This window comes from Cavia porcellus, unplaced genomic scaffold (genome assembly GCF_034190915.1).
Source record: "Cavia porcellus strain 051 isolate PalLab524CR breed Dunkin Hartley unplaced genomic scaffold, mCavPor4.1 scaffold_25, whole genome shotgun sequence".
Classification (NCBI taxonomy): Eukaryota; Metazoa; Chordata; class Mammalia; order Rodentia; family Caviidae; genus Cavia; species Cavia porcellus.
The window spans coordinates 49,610,938-49,634,672 of NW_026947508.1; the positions used below are offsets into that span (position 1 = coordinate 49,610,938).

Sequence of the window (23,735 nt, forward strand, 5' to 3'; positions counted from 1 at the left end):
TTGGCAACCGGGAGTTCTCCAGGGGTGGCCAGCGGGGTGGAGGCCAGCGAGGTGGCGGTAACAGGCGCATCATCGTGGCTCCCGTGGAACTTCGCAGTTCGGGGGGTGTGAGCACCTTTTCGGCAGCTACAAAGGGGTTCCAAGGGGCGCCCTTCGGGGTGCAGAGCCACAGGTGGGGCCCTCTGCACGTGTGCTCTCGCCCTGTCGCAGCCCTAGCCCCTCTCTGAAGCTAAAGGAGGAGGATCCTTCTGCCAGCTCACTCTGCCTGCACCCCTCCCAGGCTCTTTTCCCATCCTGAATTCTTTCTTTCTTTCTTTCTTTCTTTCTTTCTTTCTTTCCTTCTTTCTCTCTTTGCGATGCTGAGGATTGAGCCCAAGGCCTTCACGTTCCCAAGTCCTTTATATACCTATTAATTTTTGAGGCAGGGTCTTGTTAAATCGATAAGTTGCCCAGGCAGGTCTCAGTCCTTTTTGCCTCAGCTTCCCCGAGTGCAGGGATTACTGGGCCATGCCTAGTTTCCACTTCCTTTAGTAAATTCTGGAAAACCATTTCCTGATCACCTACTATGTGCCAGATCCAAACAACAGAACTGTAAAACCCTGAACTCAGGATTTACATTCTTTTTTTTTCTTCTTCTTTTTGTTTTTTGGTGGTACCAAGAATCAAACTCTGGACCTTGTGCATGCTAGGCAAGCACTCTAGCTCTGAGCTACATCCTCAGCATAGAATTTACATCGTTATAGGTGGGAGGCAGTGGATAATTGACTGAATATCTGTGTATATATAATGGGATCTGTGGGGTAATAAGGGACTGGGAGAAAAACCAGACTGGGGGAGGTTCTCGTGGTGGGGCCAAGGCTCACTGACCAAAGCCTTCCTGGGCCAAAGCCACCTCCCGGGGGACACCCACTCCTCCCTCCACCCTGGGCTGAGCAAGCTCTGGTCAGGAGTCGGGGCGTTGGGCTCCCAACGGACCTCTGTCCTCCTAGGTTTGATGTCTCCGCCGTTTATCCCAACCGGAAGAAGTACAGCAGCTTCACGGAGGTCCCGTACTCCCGGACTCACTCTGTGGACGTGGTAGGTGCACAAGCCTTCCCGCCTCCTCTGCTCTCAGTGAGTGACTGTGTCACTCCGAGCTGAGACAGGGCCAGTGAGGAGGGGGTCATGGTGCCCGTGCTGGGGGATCGCCTGGTGCCTGCCCCAGGGCAAGGGTGGCTTGGAGAGGACTTGCTGCGGGGTGGCTTGCCTGGGGTGGCCGGCCCACTCTGACAGTGCTTCCACTCAGTCCCACATAGGCCCTGGGACCTACAGCATCGAGGAGACCTGCTTCAGCAGCAAGAAGCTAAAGAAGGAGGTGGGCACAGGCTGGGCCCGGGCCCAGGAGGCTGCCCGGCTCACCCAGCTGCCCCACTTCCGGTATGAGGCCCTCTTGAAAGAGAGGCAGCTGCAGGTGAGGCCCGCGGTCACTGTGGCCCTCGACGTCCTCCTTGCCATCCCTGTAGGAGCACTTCATCCCTGGCTCCTTCCTGCGTGGCCGTTCTGGCCTTTACAGTTTGCATCCTTCGCTCCTTCTCCTGGGACAGGTGCAGAAGCTGGGGCCCGGCTCCTACAACTTCAAAGACTTCCTGGAGGAGCTGCGGCAGAAGCCGTGCAGCACTCGGGGGCTGCTTAGCTCTGGGGAGACCCGCTTCTCTGGACTCGTTGGGGTATGTGGCCCAGCAGGTACACTGCTGAGTGCACTGCTTGCAGGTCTGACACATGCTTCTCTGGGCCCTGCAGGCCCGCCCGTGGCTCCTGCATGTTCCAGCAGGGAAGGTCTGATTCTGCTGGGTCTCCAGCAGGATGTCCAGCATCTGTTAGGTGCGGGACAGATTCCTCTACCTATCCCTCCATCTAGGAGGTAATGAAATATCTATTAAATGCCATGGACTTCCAGGCCTCAGGGAGCCAGCAGTGAGCAGATGAGGCCCTCATCTTGCAGAGTGGACATCCTAGTGGTAAAGACAAAGGTGCCAAGGAGGAAACGTGTAGGTAACCAGAGCTTTGAGGACAGTGACACAGGGAAGGGTCAGACAGTGCCGTGGGGCAGTGTGCAGAGTGCTGTCCAGAAGGCATCTGGGGGGAGAGGCGGTTTGAGCAAACCCTGCAGGTCCTGAGTGGCAGCTTCAAGACATCGACTCTTGATTATGGCATCTGTGTTGTGGTGTCCAGGTTTGGGACCAGGAAGGCTGAGACTGCAGATGCTTGGCAGAGGAGACAGTGTTCATCCCCAGAGCTACGGCGAGGGCGGGTGGTCACTCATTGCCCAGTTAGGGAGCAGGTGCATCTTCAGGTGCAGCAGCTGGGGACAGGGACATTCTGTGTGCTGTCACTTCCCAACTAAAGTGTTATTAGCTGGCACTCAGCAGAGCGTGCAACCCACACTGATTCACCCTCACAGCAGCCCTCTGGTGTAGGCACTGCTGTTGTGTCCACTTCACAGATAGTGCAGCTGGAGGTGAGAGGGTGTGTGACCTCAGGTCGGGTCACAGAGCTGCTAGGTGGAAGCAGCAGGGTTGGAAACCGAGATGTCCAGTCTGCAGCTGCTGCGCATTCCCGGAAGGCTCAGCATGTGTAGCTTTGGATTTTGTTTCTTAGTGTAGAGGACAGGATCTAGTGTCAGGGCTCGGCCCAGCTGATGGCAGAGAAGTTAGGGGACAAGTGGAGCACTCTCTCCCTCCTGTGTCCCCAGCCTCCAGCATTGGGGCACTGTTTGCTGCTTCTGCTGGGGGGCCTCTGCATCTCCCCCCATAGCCATCTTTGGGGATCTGTCTTAGTCTTTGAGATCTGGCTTTAAAAAGAAACTTACAAGTGACTGATGATTGCTTTAGTCTCTCCTCCAAATCATTCATTTCTCTCTGGGACCCAAAGCTCCACTATGGCTCCATTCTCCTTCAAACTGTGAGCTTTCCTATGAGCCCAAGTTTGATGCTAAACCTTTGAATTTGAAAGTCTTTTTATTTTATTTTATTTTTTTTAAATCAGGCAGGGTCTCACTATGTAGGTCAAGCTGGCCTTGAACTCATGGTGATCCTCCTGCCTCAGCTTCCTGAATGCTGGGATTACACGCATGCTCCATCACACACAGCTCAAATTTGAAAGTCTTAAGGAAGAAATGAGATTATGTCAACAATGTGTCTAGCACTGATGAGATTAGTGCTGTCCATGGATGTCCATGGCACAGCCTGCTTCAGGACCTGCCAGGGATGTTTTCTAAGGAGGACCTAGTACACCGTTTAGAGGCCCAGCTCTCTGCCTCCTCTAAAACCCACCAGGTGCAGGGAGCCCTGTAGGAGCAAGGCTTACCGTTCCCCTGGGCACAAGGGAACACAACCCTGGTGGCCTGGCTGTCCTAGGCCCAGATTTCAGGTCACACTGGGCAGAACTGATCCATCCATAGAGTGGCAGTGACTCCATGTGGCCAATTGGTGCACCTGCGGGCCTGTACAGTGACCGTCCTCCCTCAGCTACAAAGACGGTGTGCTGCACTCGTGTCCACCCGTTCTTCCCCTCATCCGGAGCCCCACTTACTTCTGGTGGAGAAGCCCCAGAGCCAGGGTCGAACCCAGGGCTCTGGGTGCCTCTGTGCCCTCGCTGTCCGCACGCACAAGGCTGTGCTTGGGGCTGCAGGGGTAGAGGGTGGGGCTGGCAAGACCTCTGAGTGGGGCCTCCCATGGTGCCGGGGAGGAGACTTCCATCCCAGGACAGGGGTGTCTGGGCTGGCTCTGCAAGTACTGAAGGGGTTTCCTATAGTAACAAGCCTAGGGGCCAGCCGATGGGAGGTCATGTGGAACAGAGGGGTGTGGGAAGCAGTCAGCAGCCCTGGAGTAGAGCTGAGCTGGAGGGTGAAGGTGAGCAGCGGCGGAGGCCCCCAGGGATGGTGTTGAGTGTCAGGGCTTCCTCAGATGAATCAGCACCACGACTTGGGCTGATGGCCTTTATCTCTCTACCTCCTGCCTGCAGAACTACTACCCAGGCCCTGGGAATTATGGAGAGAAGGGCAACCCATACACGCGGCTGGAGGAGAAGGCCTGGAACCGGTCCCATTCCGAGGGCCTCATATGCAAGATGTCCAGCAAGCCTCCCCCCATGCCTCATCAGGTACCCCTTTCCTGGCTAGGTCTCCCCACACCACCCTCGAGGGAAATTCAGGAAGAGGGGAGACTGAGGTCCCAGGAAGGCAACGGACCTGCCTCAGCACTGTCCCCCTGCTGTGCTCCAGGGGAGCGGCCTGGGACCCAACACCTACTCCATCAAAAGCAGCATCGAGGAGTACCTGGCTCGCTCTGCAGGCACCCGAGGGCCCTACGACACATTCTCTGGCGACAGAAGCAAGCCCCTGCCTTATGGACATTACTCTGAGCAGGTGTGCGCCTGGATGGCTCTTGGGGCATCTCCCCTGGGATGGCAGACAACACTCAACCCCAGCAACACCACTCTGTGTGCCAGTGCTGCCGTCACACCTCCTGCCAGGACAGACTATGCTGAGGAAAATGACACTGGTACAGCATGGCAGAGGCAGAGCCCAAGGGCCTGGGTCCACTTCCTGGGCCAGCTCCCTAGGCCAGCCCAAACTGGGCTAAGAGTGTAGATGGACCACCGTGGGGGCACACTGGCCACAGGGTCTTCAGGGACCGTGAGGACGCAGGTGTGGTGTCCTGCTGTCTGGGAGGCGCTTCTCAGGCCGGGATGGCTGCTTCGTGGCCGTGTTCTGTTACAGGAGGCAGGCAGAGGCCGAGTGAGCCAGGAAGGGAATGCAGCTTTAGCTCTCTGGCCTCCCTTCCTGTTTCCATCGAGTTTCTGCTCTGTATTCCATCCTCACTACTCAGCTCCCCAAAGCTCCACCTCTGAGTGCATGAGGTTCAGGCAGACATCTAGATATAAGCCTGTGCCTTGTGACCTGGCTGCTCCCCTGGGGCCTCCCAGACCTCCTGCTGACCAGCCACATCCTGCTCAGCTGCAGGGGCCCAAGGGGCCCTGCACCCTTAGCCTCCCCTCTGAGTGACCAATCACTTTGTTTACTGCAGTAGAATGTATTTACAGTGATTTTAGGCTCACTGTGAAATTGAAAGGGAAGCTCTGCCTCCCCCACCATGCAGCCATCCCCACTTTTCACCCCCCCCCCCAGGGGTGTATTCATTCTGGCCAAGAGACTCACAGTGATCCCATCCTGTTACTCCAAGCCTGTAGTTTAGAAGGACCTTGGGTCTTGGGTGTTGACAGATGTGTGACTGTGTCTCCCACTGTGGTATCTTACGGAATTGCTCCACTCTACTAAGAACCCCCTGTCTCTGCCAATCACTCTGGCTTTTCATATTTGGATTTAGAATGGTGCCTGACTCCTAATGTCCAATGAGCAGGGCAAACAAGAAGGAACGGATCCAGGCGGCTGGGTTGGTTGCCGTGTGTGTGTGTGTGTGTGTGTGTGTGTGTGTGTGTGTGTGTGCGCGTGTGTGCAGGGACCGACCCACCCCGACTTGCCGGTGGGTGGGAGCTGGGGCATTCATTTCCACTTAGTTCTCCTGGGCCTCTGCCGCTGGGGGCATCCCTCAGGCTGGGTGGTGAGTGACGCTTCCTTGTCCTTGCCACTGGACTGAGGGGGTGGGCATTGAGAAAGGGGTCTCTCCATTTCCTTGGCTTAACATTTCTCTCTATTTTTCAGAAAAAAAAGCCCAGGGAGTTGATGAATTTCAAGAGTTTTGTGGAAGAACTTAACTCCCCTCACAAGAAGAAGCATGGGGTGTTTTCAAAAGTTCCCAGGAACCCGGATCCGCCCCCAGAGAGGATATACTGGTCTACGCTTAGCCAGTGTCCTCGGAAGCTAGTCAGTGTGCCCTGGTGACCAGCCTGCTCAGAAGGCAGCTGTCCTTAGGGTCAGGGTGTGGGGGAGGGTGCTGATCCGATGCCTGGTCTCCTGTCATGGGCTTGCACTTACCCGTGACCCTGGGCAACAGCCTCAGTCTAGACTGGGGTGGGAATTAGATGGGGTTCCTGTAGTGTAGTGAGGTGCCTGTGTCCCAGGACATCCTGCCAGAGGCCCTAGGAACTGGGAAGAGGGCGAGGGGGTCAGCCTTCTGGGGTCTGCCACCTGCTCAGGCCAGGGAGTGGTGGGCGAGGCAGTGTCCTCTGCGGGAGGGAGAGCACAGCCATGCCTTGAGCAAGCCCTGGGTTTCCTGGGTCAGGTCCCCTGGGGTGGGGGAGGGGGAACAGGGTCCCGCCTTCCTGAGGCCTACTGGCCACTTTCCAACCCTGTTCTGCTAGGAGAGATTTCCGTTTACAGTTCACAAAAGGAAGCAGCCCTGGAAAGGACAATGGGAAGGATGTCACTCCCAGGCTGCTGTATGGAGCAGCTCTCTCGACCCACCCAAACATCAGGGTCCTCTGGGACTTCGAAAGAGACGTCCCCCAGCGGGGGTTAGAGGGGTGGCATGGGTCACAGGGGCACTGCCAACTGGCTTCGGCTGCCGAAGCCTTTCCACCTTCCTTCCTTCCTCCCCGTAGGCCACTTCTGGTCCGGGTTCCTGGCTTCCTCAGGAGACAGAATGCAAGCATGTGAACCGGCCACCGTTCCTCTTGGCCTCCAAGCGGTCAGGTGTAAGGGCTTACCAGATAATTCCGGGGATCTGGGTAAGTGGGGCAAGGTGTGGGATGGCAGGGAACTCTTCTACCTCTACCAGCAGCTTCCTCCCTCCTTGCCCCTGGGCTTGAAAGCTAGAAGGGAGCCGATGCCAGGATGCCATCTTGCTTTCTTCTTTGGTGCCTGCTCTTGCTAGTGTTACTCTCCGAGGCACAGGTTTTCCAACTTGAGTAGTTATCAGCATAACTGGAGGGGTTGATAGCACTTGGATTGCTAGGCCATGCCAGGAAGTCTGACACACTAGGTTAGGTGAGGCCTGAGACTTAACAGCTCTTTCTTTCTTTCTTTCTTTTTTTTTTGAGACAAGGTCTCACTGCACAGCCCCTGCTAACCTCAGATTTGCTGGGTGTAGCCCAGGCCAGCCTCAAACTCAGCATCCTCCTGTCTCAGCCTCCATGTGCTGGGATTGTAGGCATGGACAATCCACCATGCTTAGCTGGTGGTTCTGTGCCAGGGACCACACACTGAGAAGCAGTCAGCCAAGTGATGTGGCACCACATCTCTTATTGTTCCTGAGAAATCCCCTGATTTTCTTCCCTTTTCCTTGTCTTGGGTCCCCTGGAGTAGCTGGGGGATTGGCCTTTTCTTGTTCTGGTTGAGCAAGTCCCTCTTCTGCCCCTTCCTCCCCTTCCCTCTTCCCTGTCCTTCCCTGGGATGTGTGACGTGATCTTTAGGCTGTGGTGTCCTTAGGTCAGTTCCTGGGTTCTGTGTGCCTGTCTCCTCCATGTACACCTTTGGCCGTGGACTTGAACCTCATCCTTCCTAGCTCCTTCCCGACTTCAGTCTATTTTCTGTTTTAAATTTAGAACTTGCAGTACTGGGGATTGAACCCAGGGATGCACATGCTGAGAAAGAGAAAGAGCTCTAGCATTAGGCAAGCTCCCCGGCCCAGTGTAGAATTTCATTTTGAGACAGGGTCTTACTAAGTTGCATGTACTGGGCTCAAACTTGCCGTCCTGAGGCATGTGGCACTCTGCCCAGGCCTCTTCTGTTTTTAAGACTAAAAGGTGCAAGAATCATAAGTGATCAGCTCCAAAAGTGGCCACAAATGGATCTCTCCTGGAGAGCACTGGTGAGCACATTCCCAGCCACCTGGATCCTGCACGTGACCCTGAGAGGTAGCTCCGCAGAAGTCTGATATCACATCAGGGAAGAGAGTCAGAAGGCAGCTGTTTATTACTCCAGCGGGCCAGTGGGACCAAGTCCCAATCACCAACCCTGAATCAGCTTTGGGTTTAGTTTATACAGAATTTGTAAGCAGGAGGAACAAAGCTGACAGCAGGTTATTATATAACTGGTTACATGGAGCAAGACACCTGTTGTCCGCCAGGTTAGTCAGAGGGGTTGTTTATCACAGGGCAGGAGGAAGTAGGGAGGGAGCTGGGCGGAGGCGTGGTTGAGGCTAAGCATGTCCTTGTCTAGTTTATCTCAGTGGGACAGTCCTTGAAAGTAGAACATGTTTATACGTCACACAGTGCAATGGAGGCGGTCAGGTTGAGTCAGGTCAGATTATCTCTAAGCTGCAGCTGGTCTAGCCATGTGTGGGCTGGGGAGCACATCTGGTCTTAACAGAGCATTGGGCTGCTGATTTTTAACTCTCTGTCACGGTGTGAACAGCTTTCTATTTGTAAGGACTCTCCTGGTTTCCCTCGGTTCCCTCTCTCATAGCGTACCCAGTCTCTGCCCCTTGTCCCACCTCCGCACCCCAGGGACCCCAAGTAAAAATGTTTAGATTCACCGGGGGTGGTCCCAGCAACTCTGCAGGCTGAGGCAGAAGAATCCCAAGTTTGAGGCCACCTTGGGCAACTTCGTAAAACCCTATTTCATAATAAAAAGGGCACAGCTGCGTTCAGTCCTCCTACTGAAGGGAAAAGGAAAATAGTTTTGTGGATTAGAACCAGTGTCCACACTGCCACCACAACACTGGCCTGAAGTGGGAAGGGCCAAGGTAAGGGCTGGGTTCAGTGGTGGTATGGCCCAGCAGAGGGCGCCCCCAGACAGAGGGCCTCTCCCAGGAGGTGGCTGGCCAGATGCTGGCCTAGACTGGAGGCCCTCACTCCTGCTCTGCTTGCCCTGGTGCCAGTCCTGTCCTGCCGTAACTCTGCCCTCACTGGCACGTCTCCTCTGTGAACCTCTGGTGGCTGCTCTCTGGGGGAATGGTACCATAGGAAGGGCCATGTGTGTTAGGTGGTTTAAAGCCACAGAGAGGAGCCTTGCCCCAGCTCCAGAAGCTGGAAGGCTAAAATCCAGGTTCTGTCAGGGCCAGCTCCTTCTGAAACCTGCTTGTTCCCTGCCTGGTGAAGGCATCATGCCCATCTCTGTCTCCGTGTGCGGCTGATTTTCACGAGTGCTTTTTTCTCTCCTCCGCCTCCTTTACCTTCTCTTTCTTTGGCACAGGGTCTTGCTTTATAGTTCAGGCTGGCTTGAATTTGCTCTGTAGCTCAGGCTGGCCTTGAATTTGTGGTGACACTTCTGCCTCAGCCTCCTGAGTGCTGAGGCTGCAGACACACACCATCTCACCTGGCCTGGGTCTCTTAGAAGGATACAAATTACAACTTTTGGTGTAGCTCGCTGTAGAGCACTGGCTTAGTGTTTGGGAGGCCCTGGGTCCCGCTCTGTTCCAGTATGACCCTGTCTTACTAACTACATCCGCAGCGACCCTTTTCCCATGTAACTGCCATTCTGAGGGACTGGGGTCAGGACTCCATTAAATCTTCTAGAAAGATACAGTTCAGCTTCCAAGTGCTGGGCAAGGCAGGAGCCCGGGGACGGGAGTGGGTCAAGGTTTGGTCTGTGAGCCAGGCTTGCTGATCCCTGCTGTCCCCTGCCCCCTGTGCAGAACCCAGTAGGGGTAGGCCGCTACCTCAACACCACGCGGATGGAGACCAAGGACACGCGGCAACGGTACCGGTCCCTGTACTTGGGTGCATCTAAGCGCTACCCTGCAGACCCGGCCTGGGACAAGATCCTGAAGTGAGTGTGACCAGAGTGGCAGGAGAAGGTCAAGGAAAGGAGAGCTGGCCTGCAGCTGGGGTGGGCTCCCTGCCTTTCAAGGAGGTGGAGAGGCGGAGTTTAGATCCTGCCTGTGCCGCCCATGCGTGTGTGTGTGTGTGTGTGTGTGTGTGTGTGTGTGTGTGTGTGTGGGGTGGGGGGACTTCTCTGATCCTCACTCCAGTGACACAGTCCAGTGAGCGGATGGTTGTGGGGATGCAAATGAGATGGTCTGACTAAACCCCTTGGCTAAGCAAAGTCCTCACTACTGTCAGTCCTCCACCCACAACCCACAGGGGCTGGGCTTGGCCTGGGTGGCTTTGCCACATGCCATCTGTTTCCTGGTGCTCATGACTCATCTCAGGAGGTTATTTTGAACCTAAAATGGAAGAGGCATTACAGGAGTTTTAGGGCAAAAATTCTGGACCTGGCTTTGGAGGGCCCAACAAATTAGGTTCCACCACCCATCCCAAAACACCAGGAAGAAGTCAGTCTGGCACGGGGCGGGAGAGGAGCTGTCATCAGCATGGCCGTCTTTGGAGGACAGAGAAAAAGGCTCGAGATCTGTCCTCTGGGATGGAAAGGAACTTTGGGGTTGCACAGGAAAGGGGAACAGGGCAAGGGCTGGGAGTTCTGCAGGGTGGGGAATCCCGGTCAGGTCGTGGTCTGGTTGATCGGTGTCTCGGGACAGCTTCTGGGGTCCTGGGAGGGTCACCTGCAGGAGAAGACAGCTGGATTCCCATGGAGAGATGGTGGCTCCGGCTCCGGGGCAGCCTCAGTCCCCACTTGGGGGTGGTCTTGTCATGGGGCAGCTGGTGAGGTTCCGCTGTTCCTGGAATCCGAGGTGGCTGCAAAGACAATGACTTAGGCCATCTAGGGACTGATCCAGGGGCTCTGGACAGGAAGGGGTGAAAGCTGGCAACTGGATGGCTCTGAAAATTACTTTAGCTACTCTTATATATCCTTTCTTTTTTTTTTTATATATATCCTTTCTTTACTCTTTACCCATATTTTCTTTCTTTCTCCTTTCTTCTTTTTGCAGGATCTTTTTATGCCGTTCAGGGTGGCCTTGAACTCACTGTGTAGCCCAGGCTGGCCTTGAACTCACATCGATCCTCTTGCCTCAGCCTCCTGAGTGCTGGGATTGCAGGTGTGCACTATGATGCCCAGCTAGTTACTCTAATCTCAGTGTCCTCAGTCTCCAGGGGGATGAGAGAGTGGAGGTAAAGTTAGGGCCAGTAACCTTGTAATACTCCTTTAGTGACAAACACGCATGGTCAGGTTGTATCTGATTGATTAGTGTTTCCAGGCTGTTTCCTGACACAGCTAATCAGAGATCTGGCCCAGTTTTAAGGCCCAGTTACCCATTAGGCACCCACAGGCCTACCCGCTAAGTCCCTTTTACAAACACCGTGACCTGCTATGTAAAGAGCACGAAAATATTATGTTGCCATATTTTATTGGTGTAAGAGGCCAACTATCACAATATTACCTCAATTTCAGAACTTTTGAAATGTGAATTAACATGCATTTTAGACTGGAGTGTTTTATTTTTGGGGAATTATAGTGAGAGTATCAGAACCAGATTTCGGAGGGGCAGATTGCTCCAGGAAAATAAACTTTTGAATGTAATTTAAAAAAATGTTTCATCAAGGTAGTCCTGTGCCTTCCCCTTCCCTGATTTTCTCCCTTGTTTTGGTGGATTCCTGAGAAAGGGAAGTAGAAGGAAAGATTTTTATTGACTGCATGCCTGGAAACATTTGTTATTTTTCTCACCTGCACAGCTGGTTCATGGTTTGCCTAGAAACAAAATTCTAGAGTGGGAATAATTTTCCCTTGGAATTTTATTTTAGCGGTGAGGATTAAACCCAGGGCCTTGGCGCTCAGCTATATCTCTAGGCTTTTTAGATGTTTTCTGATTTTGAGGCAGGATCTCAATTGTTAAATTTTCCAGGCTGGGGCAAGAGCTTGCTCTCCTCCATCCTCCGCGTCCCGGAGCGCTGGCATTAATAATGCACACACTGCCCCTGGGTTCCCTTGAAATTTTTGCTCCTTGCTTTCTAGTCTCCAGGGTGGTTGTCGAGAAGTCTGGCGACATTTGACTTTCGGTCATTTGTATGTCACCTGGGCTTTGCTTCCTGGAAGCTTCTGAGTCCTTTCTCTGACCGCTGCGTTCTGAAATCTCATGGTGATAGGACTTGGCCTCTCCATCTCTTGTGCTGGGTAGCTGGTGGCCTCTTTCCATCTGGGTACTCAGTCCTTTCTATGATGGAAATTTAATTTTGAGTTTTTGTCTTTGATGATTATCTCTCTCCTATTTTCTCTTCATTGTAGATGACACCAGATGCCCTGCTTTGACACCCTAGGATTCATTCATTCATCTTCTTACCTCCTCCTCTGCTTTTTCTGTTCTATTTCTTTCTGGCAAATGTCCTTGCCCTTGTTTTCCACCCCTACTGTTGCCTGTTACATTTTTGCCCATCATATTTTTTAATTTTAATTTTTTATTTTTGGTGCTGAGAATCAAACTCACGACCTCACGTTTGCCATGCAGGCACTTACACTGCTGAGCTAAACCCCCGGCCACCACCATATTTTTAATTTCCAAGTGCTCTTTTGTGTGATGGATTTTTCTTTTTATAGCTCCCAGTCCCATGTTATGTACAGGGATTCTTTTATCTGGGGCGTTAATTACAGTTTGCCTTACGGCCCTGGCTCCCTGCGTGGCCTCCAGTTCTTCCGGGTTCCTTTCCTTCCTCTCTTGCTTGCTCCCACGGAGAGGAAAGCGCTGACAGTGCCATGTGTGTATGTGGGCTGGGACTCATTCATTCTGTCGTGGAAGGCAGGATCTTCTGACCCAGAGACTACAGAAACAAGATGGGGCCAGGGACTGCACGTGTGCTCCCCACTGCACAGGCAAAGCGTTCTGGGGTGGGGGTGGAGTCCCCCTCACCTGAGTTGTGGTTTTGGCTAAAGGGCCTCAGCACTGGTTAAGAGAGTGACCAGGTTGTCCTAGAACAGAGGGAGCAGCACGTTTTTAAAATTTGTCGGGCTTGGCGTGGCTCTATAGTATGGTCCTTCTTGGGGTGGATGCAGGATACGAGGTGGTCATGGTCATCTTGTCTTTGCAGCTCTTGCCTTTTTTGTAGACACCCTTATTAAGACACCCCAGCTGGATGGGTCTGCGCCCTAGGATAGGGCTGAAGTACACCAGGTGCTGGTGAGACAGAGGAGAAGCATCAGACTCCCAATTGGCTCATGGGAGTGGGGCGTGTCACTTTGTTACTGGTTTCTAGGGTTCTATACAGATTCTTTCAAGGTTCTTGGTGTCCTGGGCAAAGAACTGGACAAGACCCGTGAGAAAGGTAGCAAGGATTTACATTTATTGAGGGTGGAAAATAAATCTGTTTTACAGAGTGGGAACAGAACACCGAGAAAGTTCACAGGTTAAAGGCAGAGGGTTTTTGTGTCTCTTGTTCCTTAGTCTGAAGTCAGACCTCAGCTGTCCTAGCAAAAATCTACTTGGTTTTGTGCCAGATGTAAATGAAGAATTGAAACCAGTGCCTTCTGATTGCTCTCAGGTGCAGGGTTTGGGAACACTGTTCTGCAGGTGTGTTTTCAGTCTCTGTGTTGACAGGTCACACCCACTTTCTCAGCCAGTTTCTCCCATCCTATTCTCCTGTCTTATTTCCCCAAGAGGCACAACTCCCGTGATTCTTTATGGGATGCTGAGGGAGTAGAGGTCTCTATCTTTATATAACTGCTTCCTGCTGAAAGGCTGTAAGCCCTACTTATTGGAGATAATGTACTCTCCAACTGTCCTGGAATGTTGGGCCTCACCAGCTGGGCTAGTAAAAAACCTGTCTGTAGGCAGTGAGAAATGATAGTTGGAGCCAAGGCTCAGAAGTCTTGGCGGAGTTTGCTGGAGCTTGTTTTAGGGTCTGGCTGGTTTTTCCAACCTTCTGAGGACTGATGTCTCCATGTAGAATGAGATAGTACTTTATTCCTGAAGCCTTGGTCACTGAGTTACTTGAGAAGTAAAAGAAGATCCATTGTCACGCTGAAGGGACTGGAGTGGTTCACACCAGGAGGCGATGTTTTGGAGAAGCACTTTTGACTACCTCCATATCCTTCTCTGAATGGGTACAGAAGCCCTCGCTCTGACCTCTAAAGGTGTTGATATTTGTTTATGTCCCCTTCATGGTGGTGTGTGAGTAAAGTCTAGTTGCCAGTCCTCCCCAGGGTAAGTCTCTCTCCTCTGTACAGTTCTAACAAAACAGGTGATTTGGGTTTTAGAGTAGGCATGGAGTGGGCAAGATTTGCAGACCTGTTGGGTGATTGCTGCTGGTCCTAGTCTTATGAGAATTCAAATTTGAGAATTTGAACGACCATTTCCAATGTAACATCTCTTCCCATATGGGAAGAATTATGAAGGGTTTTAATAACTTCCCATTGTGTTCCCTGAGGAAGTTCATTTTCCAGATACCACCAAGGTCCCTTTTTGATTCCTTCTTGTCCTGAAGGTCTATTTATCTTCCCACAGGGTGTAGACTGATTTTAATGGCTCCTCAGGAACTGAGAGTGAGGCTAGGGTCTTGAGAAGCTGTAAGGCTGCCCTTCACGCCTCTCTGTCAGCCTTGTGAGGTCCCAAGGAGACTAGACATATCTCTGTTGTGTCCCTTGTGGCGAATAATAGCAACCTTCTTGAGAAGATAGAGTGCCTCTAGGAGTTGCATAATTTCTTTTTTATGCTTTATAAATGATTATTAGCTAGCAAGTCCCTTTCTTTCTGGATTGTTGTGTGAGGCTGTAGCACCAGAAAGGAATGCAGTCTGGGTAAATATTTATCCCCTTGCCTTTTCCTAATATCAGTGCCTGAGTAAGGGTAATGAACTCTGTTTTTTGAGCAAAGGTCTTCAGGGGAAGAGATTTGGCTCCAAGACTTGTTGTAAACTGGCAGCTGCATAAATTACCTTTTAGTGTCCTTGAACGAAGCCACTTCTATCTCTGAACTACCACTCCCCAGGGGCTTGGAGGGGCAGGTCACCAATGTCTTGCCTGTTTGCATAGGTCTGGAATGTCACTTGATTATGAGAGAGGCTACCTCTGAGCCTGTAGGCATCAGCGAGGCAAGATTACACATAGTGCAAGTCTTTATGGTAACCTCAGGGGTGTCTGGAAGCATGACCTGATATGTACTTGTTTAGCCATTTCCTTGTCAACAACAGGTAACCCTTTGCCTTAAGACTAGCTTTGGCATGAGTGAAAACTTTTAGTTTTTCCCCCAAAGTTAGTTTTGTAGCTTTTCCTGTTACCATAGCTGTAGCTACTATTGCCCTCAGTTAGGCAGGGTGACTATCCAGTAACCATTCTGTCAATATTTTTTGAAGTCTACCACTCACAGGGATTCTTTTTTTTTTTTTTTTTTAATTTTTTTTTTATTTAAGGAGAAAAAGAAAAAAACAGAAAGGTACAAGTAATACAAAATTTAAAAAATAAATAGTAAGAAATCACTAGTTAGATTACATATTCTCATCTTAGAACTTAGAAATAGTTGTTCAAGTTACAAAATTGAAGCATATAAAGTGGACTTTCAAACAGTGAGAATGCAAACAGTTTTGTTCAGTGATCCAAAAAAACTCAGTAATATGGTTATCCATCTTATGCACTCAAACATATATGCAGTTATAACCTTTAGAGAACCTTCTTTTCTTTTCTTTTGTACAATGAGATAGTACTTTATTCCTGAAGCCTTGGTCACTGAGTTATTTGAGAAGTAAAAGAAGATCCATTGTCATGCTGAAGGGACTGGAGTGGTTCACACCAGGAGACGATGTTTTGGAGAAGCACCTTCAACTACCTCCATATCCTTCTCTGAATGGGTACAGAAGCCCTCTGACCTCTAAAGGTGTTGATATCTGTTTATGTCCCCTTCATGGAGACATGCAGTTATGCATGACAGTTATGCATTTTGGGTTTTATTACTCCCACAGTTCTTATTACTTTTTTTGAAGAGAGTAAAACCAAATGCAACATATCAGAACAGAGTCAGTCAAATCAAAAGGATGGACATAATAGATAATGTAAAAACAAGATACAAAGTGATCAACAATGGTTACCATACTGCCTCTTGCTATTTTAAGAAGAATTGCCTATATCATCAGTTATAATAAAATTGAACAAAACAGTAGAGAATACAACCAAAACATTGGAGACTTTACAGGACTTTAAAAGAAGATAATAGTCAACCAGAATGGGCGTCATAATGAATCTTATTGTCTTCACAGTTGTTGCCTATACTTTCGAACTTGGTACTATCTAGCAAAGCAGAATAGGGGAAAATCAGTCAAAGCAAGATGGTGAGGGCTATACAGGGTTTCAAATCAAGTTAATAGGAAATCAAAGTGGGTTACTGTAATATATCCTGCTATTTTTTAAATTTATTTTTCCCTTAATTAAAAAGATAAAAATAAAGAAGTAAATAATTAAAAAAAAAGAAAGAAATAAAGGGGGATTGAGATAAAAGGGGGCATAACAACAGAACAGTGCAGGTCAAAACATAACCATTTAAGCAAAATAGTGTTTCACCTCAAGATATCATGACATAAAAGTAATTACCATAGTGACTCTTTCCTTGAAATCTTTGAATATAACTTCGTATACTGTAGCACCAAACATATCAAGACACTGTAAAACCATACAAGAGAATGACATTATTACAGGGTGTTTAGAACCATCTAACAGAAAATGAACAATGGTTTCTGTATAATCTTCTTGTCTATAAAAGTTTTTGCTTATATTATCACATATAATAAAATCCAATAAGATACAACATGTTAAGACCGATGGAGACAGAAGAATACAAGCTTGATGGGACTTCAAAACAAGATGATACTAAATCAGCACTAGCTATTATGATGTCTTGTTTTCTCCAAACCAAGCCAACTGGGAATGCAATCCTGATGATATAACAGGAACAGATAAGGTCTGAGCGCGGAAGCTGGCTTCTCTTAGTTTAGTCCGTTCCTGGGTCGGCAGGGTGTAACTCCCCTTGCTTAGGCTTCTCGCCGGGCACCATTCCTGGATTTTAAGTGTGGTTTCTCAGAGAGCCTCCGAAGCTGCTGCTATCTATCTGCCATGTTCTCCCAGGAGTCCACTCACAGGGATTCTTATTCCAACCTTTGAGTCAATACATCCAAAGCAATTCTTCTTTCTTCTGATATGTATCAGAAGAAGGGTTTTGTCTCCTGGGACACTGTAGAAGAGAAGACAAAACAGTTCTGTCCCCCAGACACCTCCCTACTGTTAGGTCTGGGAGAAGGGGGAGGAGAAGAAGTCCGTGGGAGGAATGGAGCGGACGGCCGTGAAAGTAGTGGTCAGCGGTGGCTTTATTCCGGGAACGCGGGGAGGGGGCCACCCCGCCGCCGCCGCCGCCGCCGCCGCCGGCCCCGGGGCGCAGCATCTCTGCGCCCGGGCCGGGCTGTGGTCTCTCCGGGAACACGGGGAGTGGAGACTGGCGCGCTGGCCGCTGGAGTCTGGCGAGCTCTCTCTCTCTCTGGCGAACTCCCCCGGACACGTGGCGTGGGGGAATCTAAATAGCCTAAGCTTAGGGCAGTGCCCCAAAGGCCATTAGAGATGCACAGGTATCTCATTGGCGCACAGGTCCTTAAGGATGGGGATATAGAATTACAATCAAGTCCATAGGGGGCAGGGTGGGGGAGGAGTTTAGCTGCAGCCTTTTCTGGTTACAGTGTTTCATCTGGGCTGGCAACTCTTTCACCTACCTCATGGGGAAGGCGTTTACCCCACTCACAGTTACAGGACAGATGGGGCCCAGGAATTCTCATGTCTGGAGCACTTCCCCATGGTTTTCCCGAAGCTTTCTGGAAGAGGAGAGCACGAGGAAAGGCTTTCTGGAGCTGTCTTCCTGTCCTCACCCCACCTGCTCTCACTGAGGCCCTCCTTTCCTGGACTTTTGTGCACATGGCTTTGGTGGGAGAGTCAGAAGTTTACATGAGAAAGAGACGCCTAGGAGGCTCAGCGTGTGGAGTCTCCACTCTTCTCAGTTCCACAGGACACTTACTGTGCAGCGCAGAAGTCGGGTGGCTTCTATACAACAGCATGACATCTCCCCATCCTCGAGGACTGGACTTTAGCTCCAGGAGCAGCAGAGTGGAGAGCCCATTATTTCCTTCTTCTCTCCCTCTTTTCTTTCCTTTTTTCCTTCTTCCTGCCCTTCCCTACCTCCTCATCTTTTCCCTCCTTCATCCTTTCCCTTTCTCCTATTTCCTTTCTGGGTGTTTGCGTGGGGTAGGGTGCATAGTGACAGGAGCATTTTTCTAGGCTTCTGGCTAGGGAAAAAGGAAGTGGTGAAACATGCTCCTTGCATGGGGAAGTGATCCTCCTGCACACTGGGAGAAATGGCCTTGGCAGGGACAGGATGGGAGAGACAAAAAGTTGATTGTTCAGTGAAATTTAGTGAACACTGCTAGGAGTCCAGTCCCCTGCTCAGAAGGCCACAGGCAAATGGGGTGGAGGGGAGTGATCGATTCAGCATCAGGGAACAGTCGGACACCATGAGGATGTGAAGTGCAGAGAGACAAATGCCCAGGCTACCTGGAAAGATGGTGAGCAGAGATGGAGGAAGTTCCTGGCTGCCAGCATGGGCGAGGAGAGGTGAACAAGCCAGGCTGACCTGCCAGCGTGGCCCTGGGAAGGGATGTGGAAGAGTGTGGTGAGACAGATTCCCTGGGGTAGGATCAGAAGTGTGCAGCAGAATCCGGGCATGTACCACAAGTCTGGCCTTTTACCAACACACATCTGCATACCAAAGTGCAATAGCCATGGGAGGAAATCTTTGGGAAGGAGCTCTTGGAGGATATAATTTAGGTGTGTACTAGTCAACTGTCACTGTGACAAACACAGGACAAAATCATTTAGAAGGGGAGAATTTATTTTGGCTGACAGCTCTTTCAGTCCATGGCCAGCTGATTTGGTTGTGTTTGGGGCCTGTGGTGAGGCAGCACATGATGTAGGGTGCTTGGCAGAGCAAGGTTACTCACCTAATAGGACCTGGGACGCAAAGAGGGAGGGAGGAGCCAGGGTCCCAGCATTCCTTTCAATGTCCCGCCCCCACTGACCTCACTTCCTCCCATGAGGCCCCACCCATAAAGGTTCCATCATCTCTGCATGGCACCACAGGCTGGCACTCAAGCTGTTAGCACATGGCCTTTGGGGGACAGTTAAGATCCAAACCGTAATAGAGTGGGATTTGCCTTTTCCTCATTGTGTATGACAAGCCAGTTACTCAGGCAGGGAACCTTAGGGGCTTATGACGTATTATAATGGACCCTAAGAGACAGGTTCTATTGTGTACAAATCAAGGGACATGGTCCTCAGCATTTGTAGGCCAGGTTGTTCAGCCTGAACTCTGCACTGTGTGGTGTAGTCTGCTCAGTGACTTTGTTCAGAACAGTCTGGCTTCCCAATTGGAGCTGACCTGATGGAGGCTTTGGAGTAAGATCCAGGCTTACGTCTTGGCTTTGTTGTTTTTTGTTGTATAACCCTCGGCTGCTCTGCAAGACTTTTTTCTCAGCCACAGAAGGGAAATAATGAAGCCAGCATCTGTTGGGAAGAAAGACTTGCCATCTCTCTTTCCCACAGTGGCCACACCTCAACTGGGCACCGCTGCATGTGGAAGGGACACTTTCTCCATGCCAGAATCTGCTGCCCAATGGCAAGAGGCTCAGCCTTCCTGATGCCTGGCTGCTCGTCCCTAGTAATGGCTCCCCAAACTCTGCTGCCCATTTTCACAGCCTTCAGGAGGCCAAGGAGCACATCCAGCTCAGCTGGGTCAATTCAGAGTGCATTTTTGAGTGCCAGCTGTGCGCTAGGAAGTGAGCTGGGTTTGGGGGGAGTGATATGTGTGGTGGAAGAAGCAAAAGGCCGAGCGGCAGGCTTCTGTCCCAGGTCTCAATGAGTCATTCAGATACCCATGTGAAGGCTATGCCCGTGTTTCTGAAGTTCTTATAACTGAGGACAGAATATGCTGGGGGGACAGAGAAGATCCTATAGGAGATCTGAGGGGAGAAAGATTATATGCAGTTTGGAGGTCCAGGGAGGCCAGCTCAGAAGAAGTGGCATTTGAAAAAGCAGGGTAAGAGTTAGGCTTGGGAAGGCAATAAGAACCATTAATCAGAATCTGACTGAGTGCCAGGCATTGTGCCCAGCTCTGTGTACTCATCCCTTGTGAGTCTCACAAAGCCCCGTGAGGAGATTGAGTGACTTTCCCAGAAGCACAGTGAGTTACTGGGTGACTCAGTTCTATGACTGCATAGCAAACCACCCGAAAACTCTCTGGGTCAAGATCATAAGGAGTTGTTATTGTTCATCAGACTGGGGGTCAGCTTAGAACTGGCCGACTCAGTATGGTCTTGGAGGCAAGTGGACTCCCACATACACTCCACCCGCCTGCATGGGGCCCAGGCTTCCACACATGGGAGAGGTCAGGTTTGTTCAGAGTTATGCAAGGCCCTTGTGGTGGAGAATGCTGTACTTCTACCATATCCTGGACGGCAATGCAAGTTACAAGGCGGGCCCAGCTTGGAGGGAAGGGCATGTAGACTTCCCCTCGGAGTGGGAGTAGCTGCAAACCGCAGTGCAAAGGGCACCACGGCCAGAAGCTGTGCAGGCTGCTCTAGACAGACAGCAGCGAGGCACAACCCTGCACCGTGGAGCTAGAGCAGGCTTGGAGCTCTGGTCTGCTTGGCTCCGAGCTCTGTTTGTTCTAACAGGACTCACTTCCTTCAGGCAGTAGACGGAAGTTTAGGACAAAGAGAGGAGCATGAACACAGGGAAGGAAGCAAAGCAGCTGAGATGTGTGGGAAGCACCACCTGGCTTATGGGGGAGGGGATAAAAGGCAGTAAGCTGGGAATAAGGTGACAGAGCTGGTTTGATCAGTCCTTGGAGGTCTTGGAGATAGAGCTAAGCTACCTGGATTTATCCTGCATGTAAAAAGTCACACGATTCTTTTTTTTTTTTATTGGTACCGGGAATCAAACTCAGAACCGCCTGCTTGCAAGGCAGGTGGTTATGCCGCTGAGCTAAATCCCCAGCCCCAGTCACACAATTCTTTAAAAGTCACAATTATTGTAGCATAACTTATAATAAGATACATCCTTTTTAGCTACACATTCTGTAAGTTTTGAAAAATGCATACAGTAATGCAGCCCTCAAAAGCAAGAAAAATCTCCTTGTTTTGAATGCAGTCACCTCATTCCTCTCCCAACCCCTGAATCTACTGATGTGACTGCCACCTCCGAGTCTCACCTTACCTGAGAGTCATATAAATAGGATCATCCATATGTAGGAATCTTTTATTTTGCACAATGCTCTTGAGAGTCACCCATGTCATTGTGTGTCAGGACTTTGCCCTTACAGTGCTGTGTGTATCCCCTAGAATGGCTATGCCACAATTTGTTTATATCTGTTTTTGAGGTGCATGTTCCCAGTTTGGGCAGTTTTTAAATAAGCTTCTACGAATAAGCATTTAAAGATCTTTATTCAGATACGTTTTCATTTCTCTTTGGTGAGTAGGAGTAGGATCTCTAGGTCTCCTGGTAAGCCTCTGGGTGCTCTATAAGAAACTGCTTGCTTTGAAGTGACTCAGTGCTGTGAGGGCTCCAACTGCTCTGTATCCTTCTCAGTTCTTCGTGTTGCTAGGGCTTTCTTCCCTATAACCCATGCTTCTATAATAGCATATTTCATTAGGATTTGAATGTGTATTTCTCCATGACAAGATGCTGGACATCTTTTCATGTGCTTCCCATATTCCTTGTTTGTTGAAGTGTTTCCAAACATTCTACACCTAAAAAACTAATGGATTGCTTGTTCTGAGAGTTCTTTGGATATTCTAGGTATAAGTCCTTTGTCAGAAATGTGTTTTGCAAATGTTTTTTTTTTTTTTGATCAGAAAGATTTTAATGGGAAGTAGTGTTTGTGTTTTTAAAAACTTGCTCTGTGGCATTGTTGGGTGGGATAATGGAGTTAGGAGGGTTAGAGACAAAGAGGCCATATTTAAGGTCCAGATGAGAGGTGAGAGGAGACCTTGGGAAAAAGGGAAGAGCCATGGAGACCCAGTGAATGGCAACAGAGGCCCCTTTTACCTATGGACTCTCCATCGCATCTTCTTACTTTCCTTCCTATGACAAATACTTGTGGGTCACCTGCCAAGCACCAGGTCATGATCTAAGCATGGGGCAAATACCAAGGAAGAGCCCAAGCGCTGTCTTCATGGTGGAGAAGACAGGCAGCAAATGAAGGCATAAAGTGTGTATCATAACGGCTGCTGGATCCTGTGGAGTGCTGCCTTCTGATGGCTCCGGGGACAGGGACCACAGAGTCCTCAGAGTTCTATTCCTAACAATGAGAGGAAGATGGGACTGAGGTCAGGTGTCCTGGGCCTGGATTCTGGCCCTGATGCTGACCTTCAGGGTGACTCCAAGAGCATGCCTGCCTCTGTCTGGCCCTTGGTTTCCTTCCCAAGCCTGGGCTGTATGATCTTTCAGACATTACGATTTTTAATTGAAATTCTTACATACCAATCTGAGGGTTCCGATGGAACTGAAATAGGCACAAAGTAGCAAGATCTCCTCCTTAGAATTAGATCTTTTTGTTCGAAAAGTTCTGGAGGTCACCAATTTTGCCCTCTCATCTGGTGTAGGACCCTGGGAAGTACAACCAGTGGGTGCCGATTCATCCCCTGTGGTGCCCCCATCCTTGGGATGGGGAGCTCACTCCTTCCCAAAGGATCACACTCATGTTTTCTTTTTCTGTCTTTTTAAAGGGAAAGGATTACACCTGTTACGAAGGGGAAGTGCCTTCCAACTGTGGATTATAATTCAGATTACACTCCTTAGAGCTTCATGGCAAGAACAACCTGTGACCCAAAGCCCAAAGACAAATGTGGTGGGAGCTTGGGAGTGGGATTCTTGGGGATGGATGTTTGATGCCTGGAAAGGGAGGAGATGTGAAGGGGTCACCTTGGCTGGAGTCATAGACTAGAGGTTACAGTGTTTGTTGGGACAGCTAGGGATGTATGAATTTTGTTACAAGAGATCAGTTGTCCTGAGAATTCCAATTAGCCAGTGACATGAGTGTGGGAGCACCGACAGCAGGTGGACCCACATATTGGAATATGAGTGTCCCCAAAATCCTTCCTACCATAAAGCCAGAGTGCTGGGTAACCTCTCATTAAAGTCCAAAAGGCAGTGGGAGAGTGCAGCCTATGTCATATATAGCCCGGGACCCCTCCCTGAACACCCCAGCTCCTCCTCATGCTCTCTGGAGACTCAGCGGACCCCAGCCTAAGAGGACATGCTGACATCCCTGTTGTGTCCAGTCGTTGGAAACAACTGGTAGCTCTGCCTCCAGAGCCCAGTGTGGCCCAAAGGTGGGCCTGGGGAGGTTGGGGAGCACATCTGGTTTCTTTCATCAGTGCTTCTCATCAGCAAGAGATTGGGTGGGAGGGGCAGTGAGCTGTCCCTAGAGAGGAAGAGACTGGGACCTCACAGTTTCAATCACAAAACTTGTAAAATAATAAAAAAATACTTCAACCACTTTTTTCCGAGTGTCTTTTTGTTTTTTGTTTTTTGGTCTTTTAGAGACAGGGTCTCACTGTGTAGCCCCTCCACTCACAGCAATCCTCCTGCCTTAGTGTTCAGAGTGATGAGATTACAGGTGCAAACCACCATGCCTGCTGAGTGTATCTATCTTTCTCACTTGTGTCAAAACAATTATTTTAGACAAAAGTAAAACCATCAATGAATCATCTACATAAAAAAAGAAAGATAAAGCCAGACATCGTGGTGCATGCCACTAATCCCAGCACTTGGAAGGCCAAGGCAGATCACTAAGAGTTTAGCAAGGTTATGGGAAAGATCCAAACAGCGTTGATTTCCGCACACAATCAAAAATTGGAAATTCAAAGTATCATTTATTATAGCATCAAAATACTATGGAACACTGCTAAGCATGGTGGCGCGTGTCTGTAATCCCAGCATTTAGGAG

At 50.1% G+C, this 23,735-nt stretch overlaps 1 protein-coding gene across 1 annotated transcript in view; it reads left to right on the top strand.

Moving 5' to 3' along the window:
* Positions 1–23,286, top strand: part of Cimap2 (ciliary microtubule associated protein 2) — a 26,737-nt gene extending 3,451 nt beyond the window's left edge. The window contains exons 4-13 of the mRNA XM_003464055.3: positions 23–172; positions 990–1,077; positions 1,286–1,450; positions 1,584–1,706; positions 4,003–4,140; positions 4,262–4,405; positions 5,702–5,863; positions 6,541–6,666; positions 9,516–9,649; positions 22,513–23,286. Of these exons, the coding sequence (XP_003464103.1) occupies positions 23–172; positions 990–1,077; positions 1,286–1,450; positions 1,584–1,706; positions 4,003–4,140; positions 4,262–4,405; positions 5,702–5,863; positions 6,541–6,666; positions 9,516–9,649; positions 22,513–22,585 (1,303 nt within the window). The 3' untranslated portion in view covers positions 22,586–23,286. The remainder of the gene's footprint in view (positions 1–22; positions 173–989; positions 1,078–1,285; positions 1,451–1,583; positions 1,707–4,002; positions 4,141–4,261; positions 4,406–5,701; positions 5,864–6,540; positions 6,667–9,515; positions 9,650–22,512) is intronic.
* Positions 23,287–23,735: the final 449 nt, after the last annotated feature.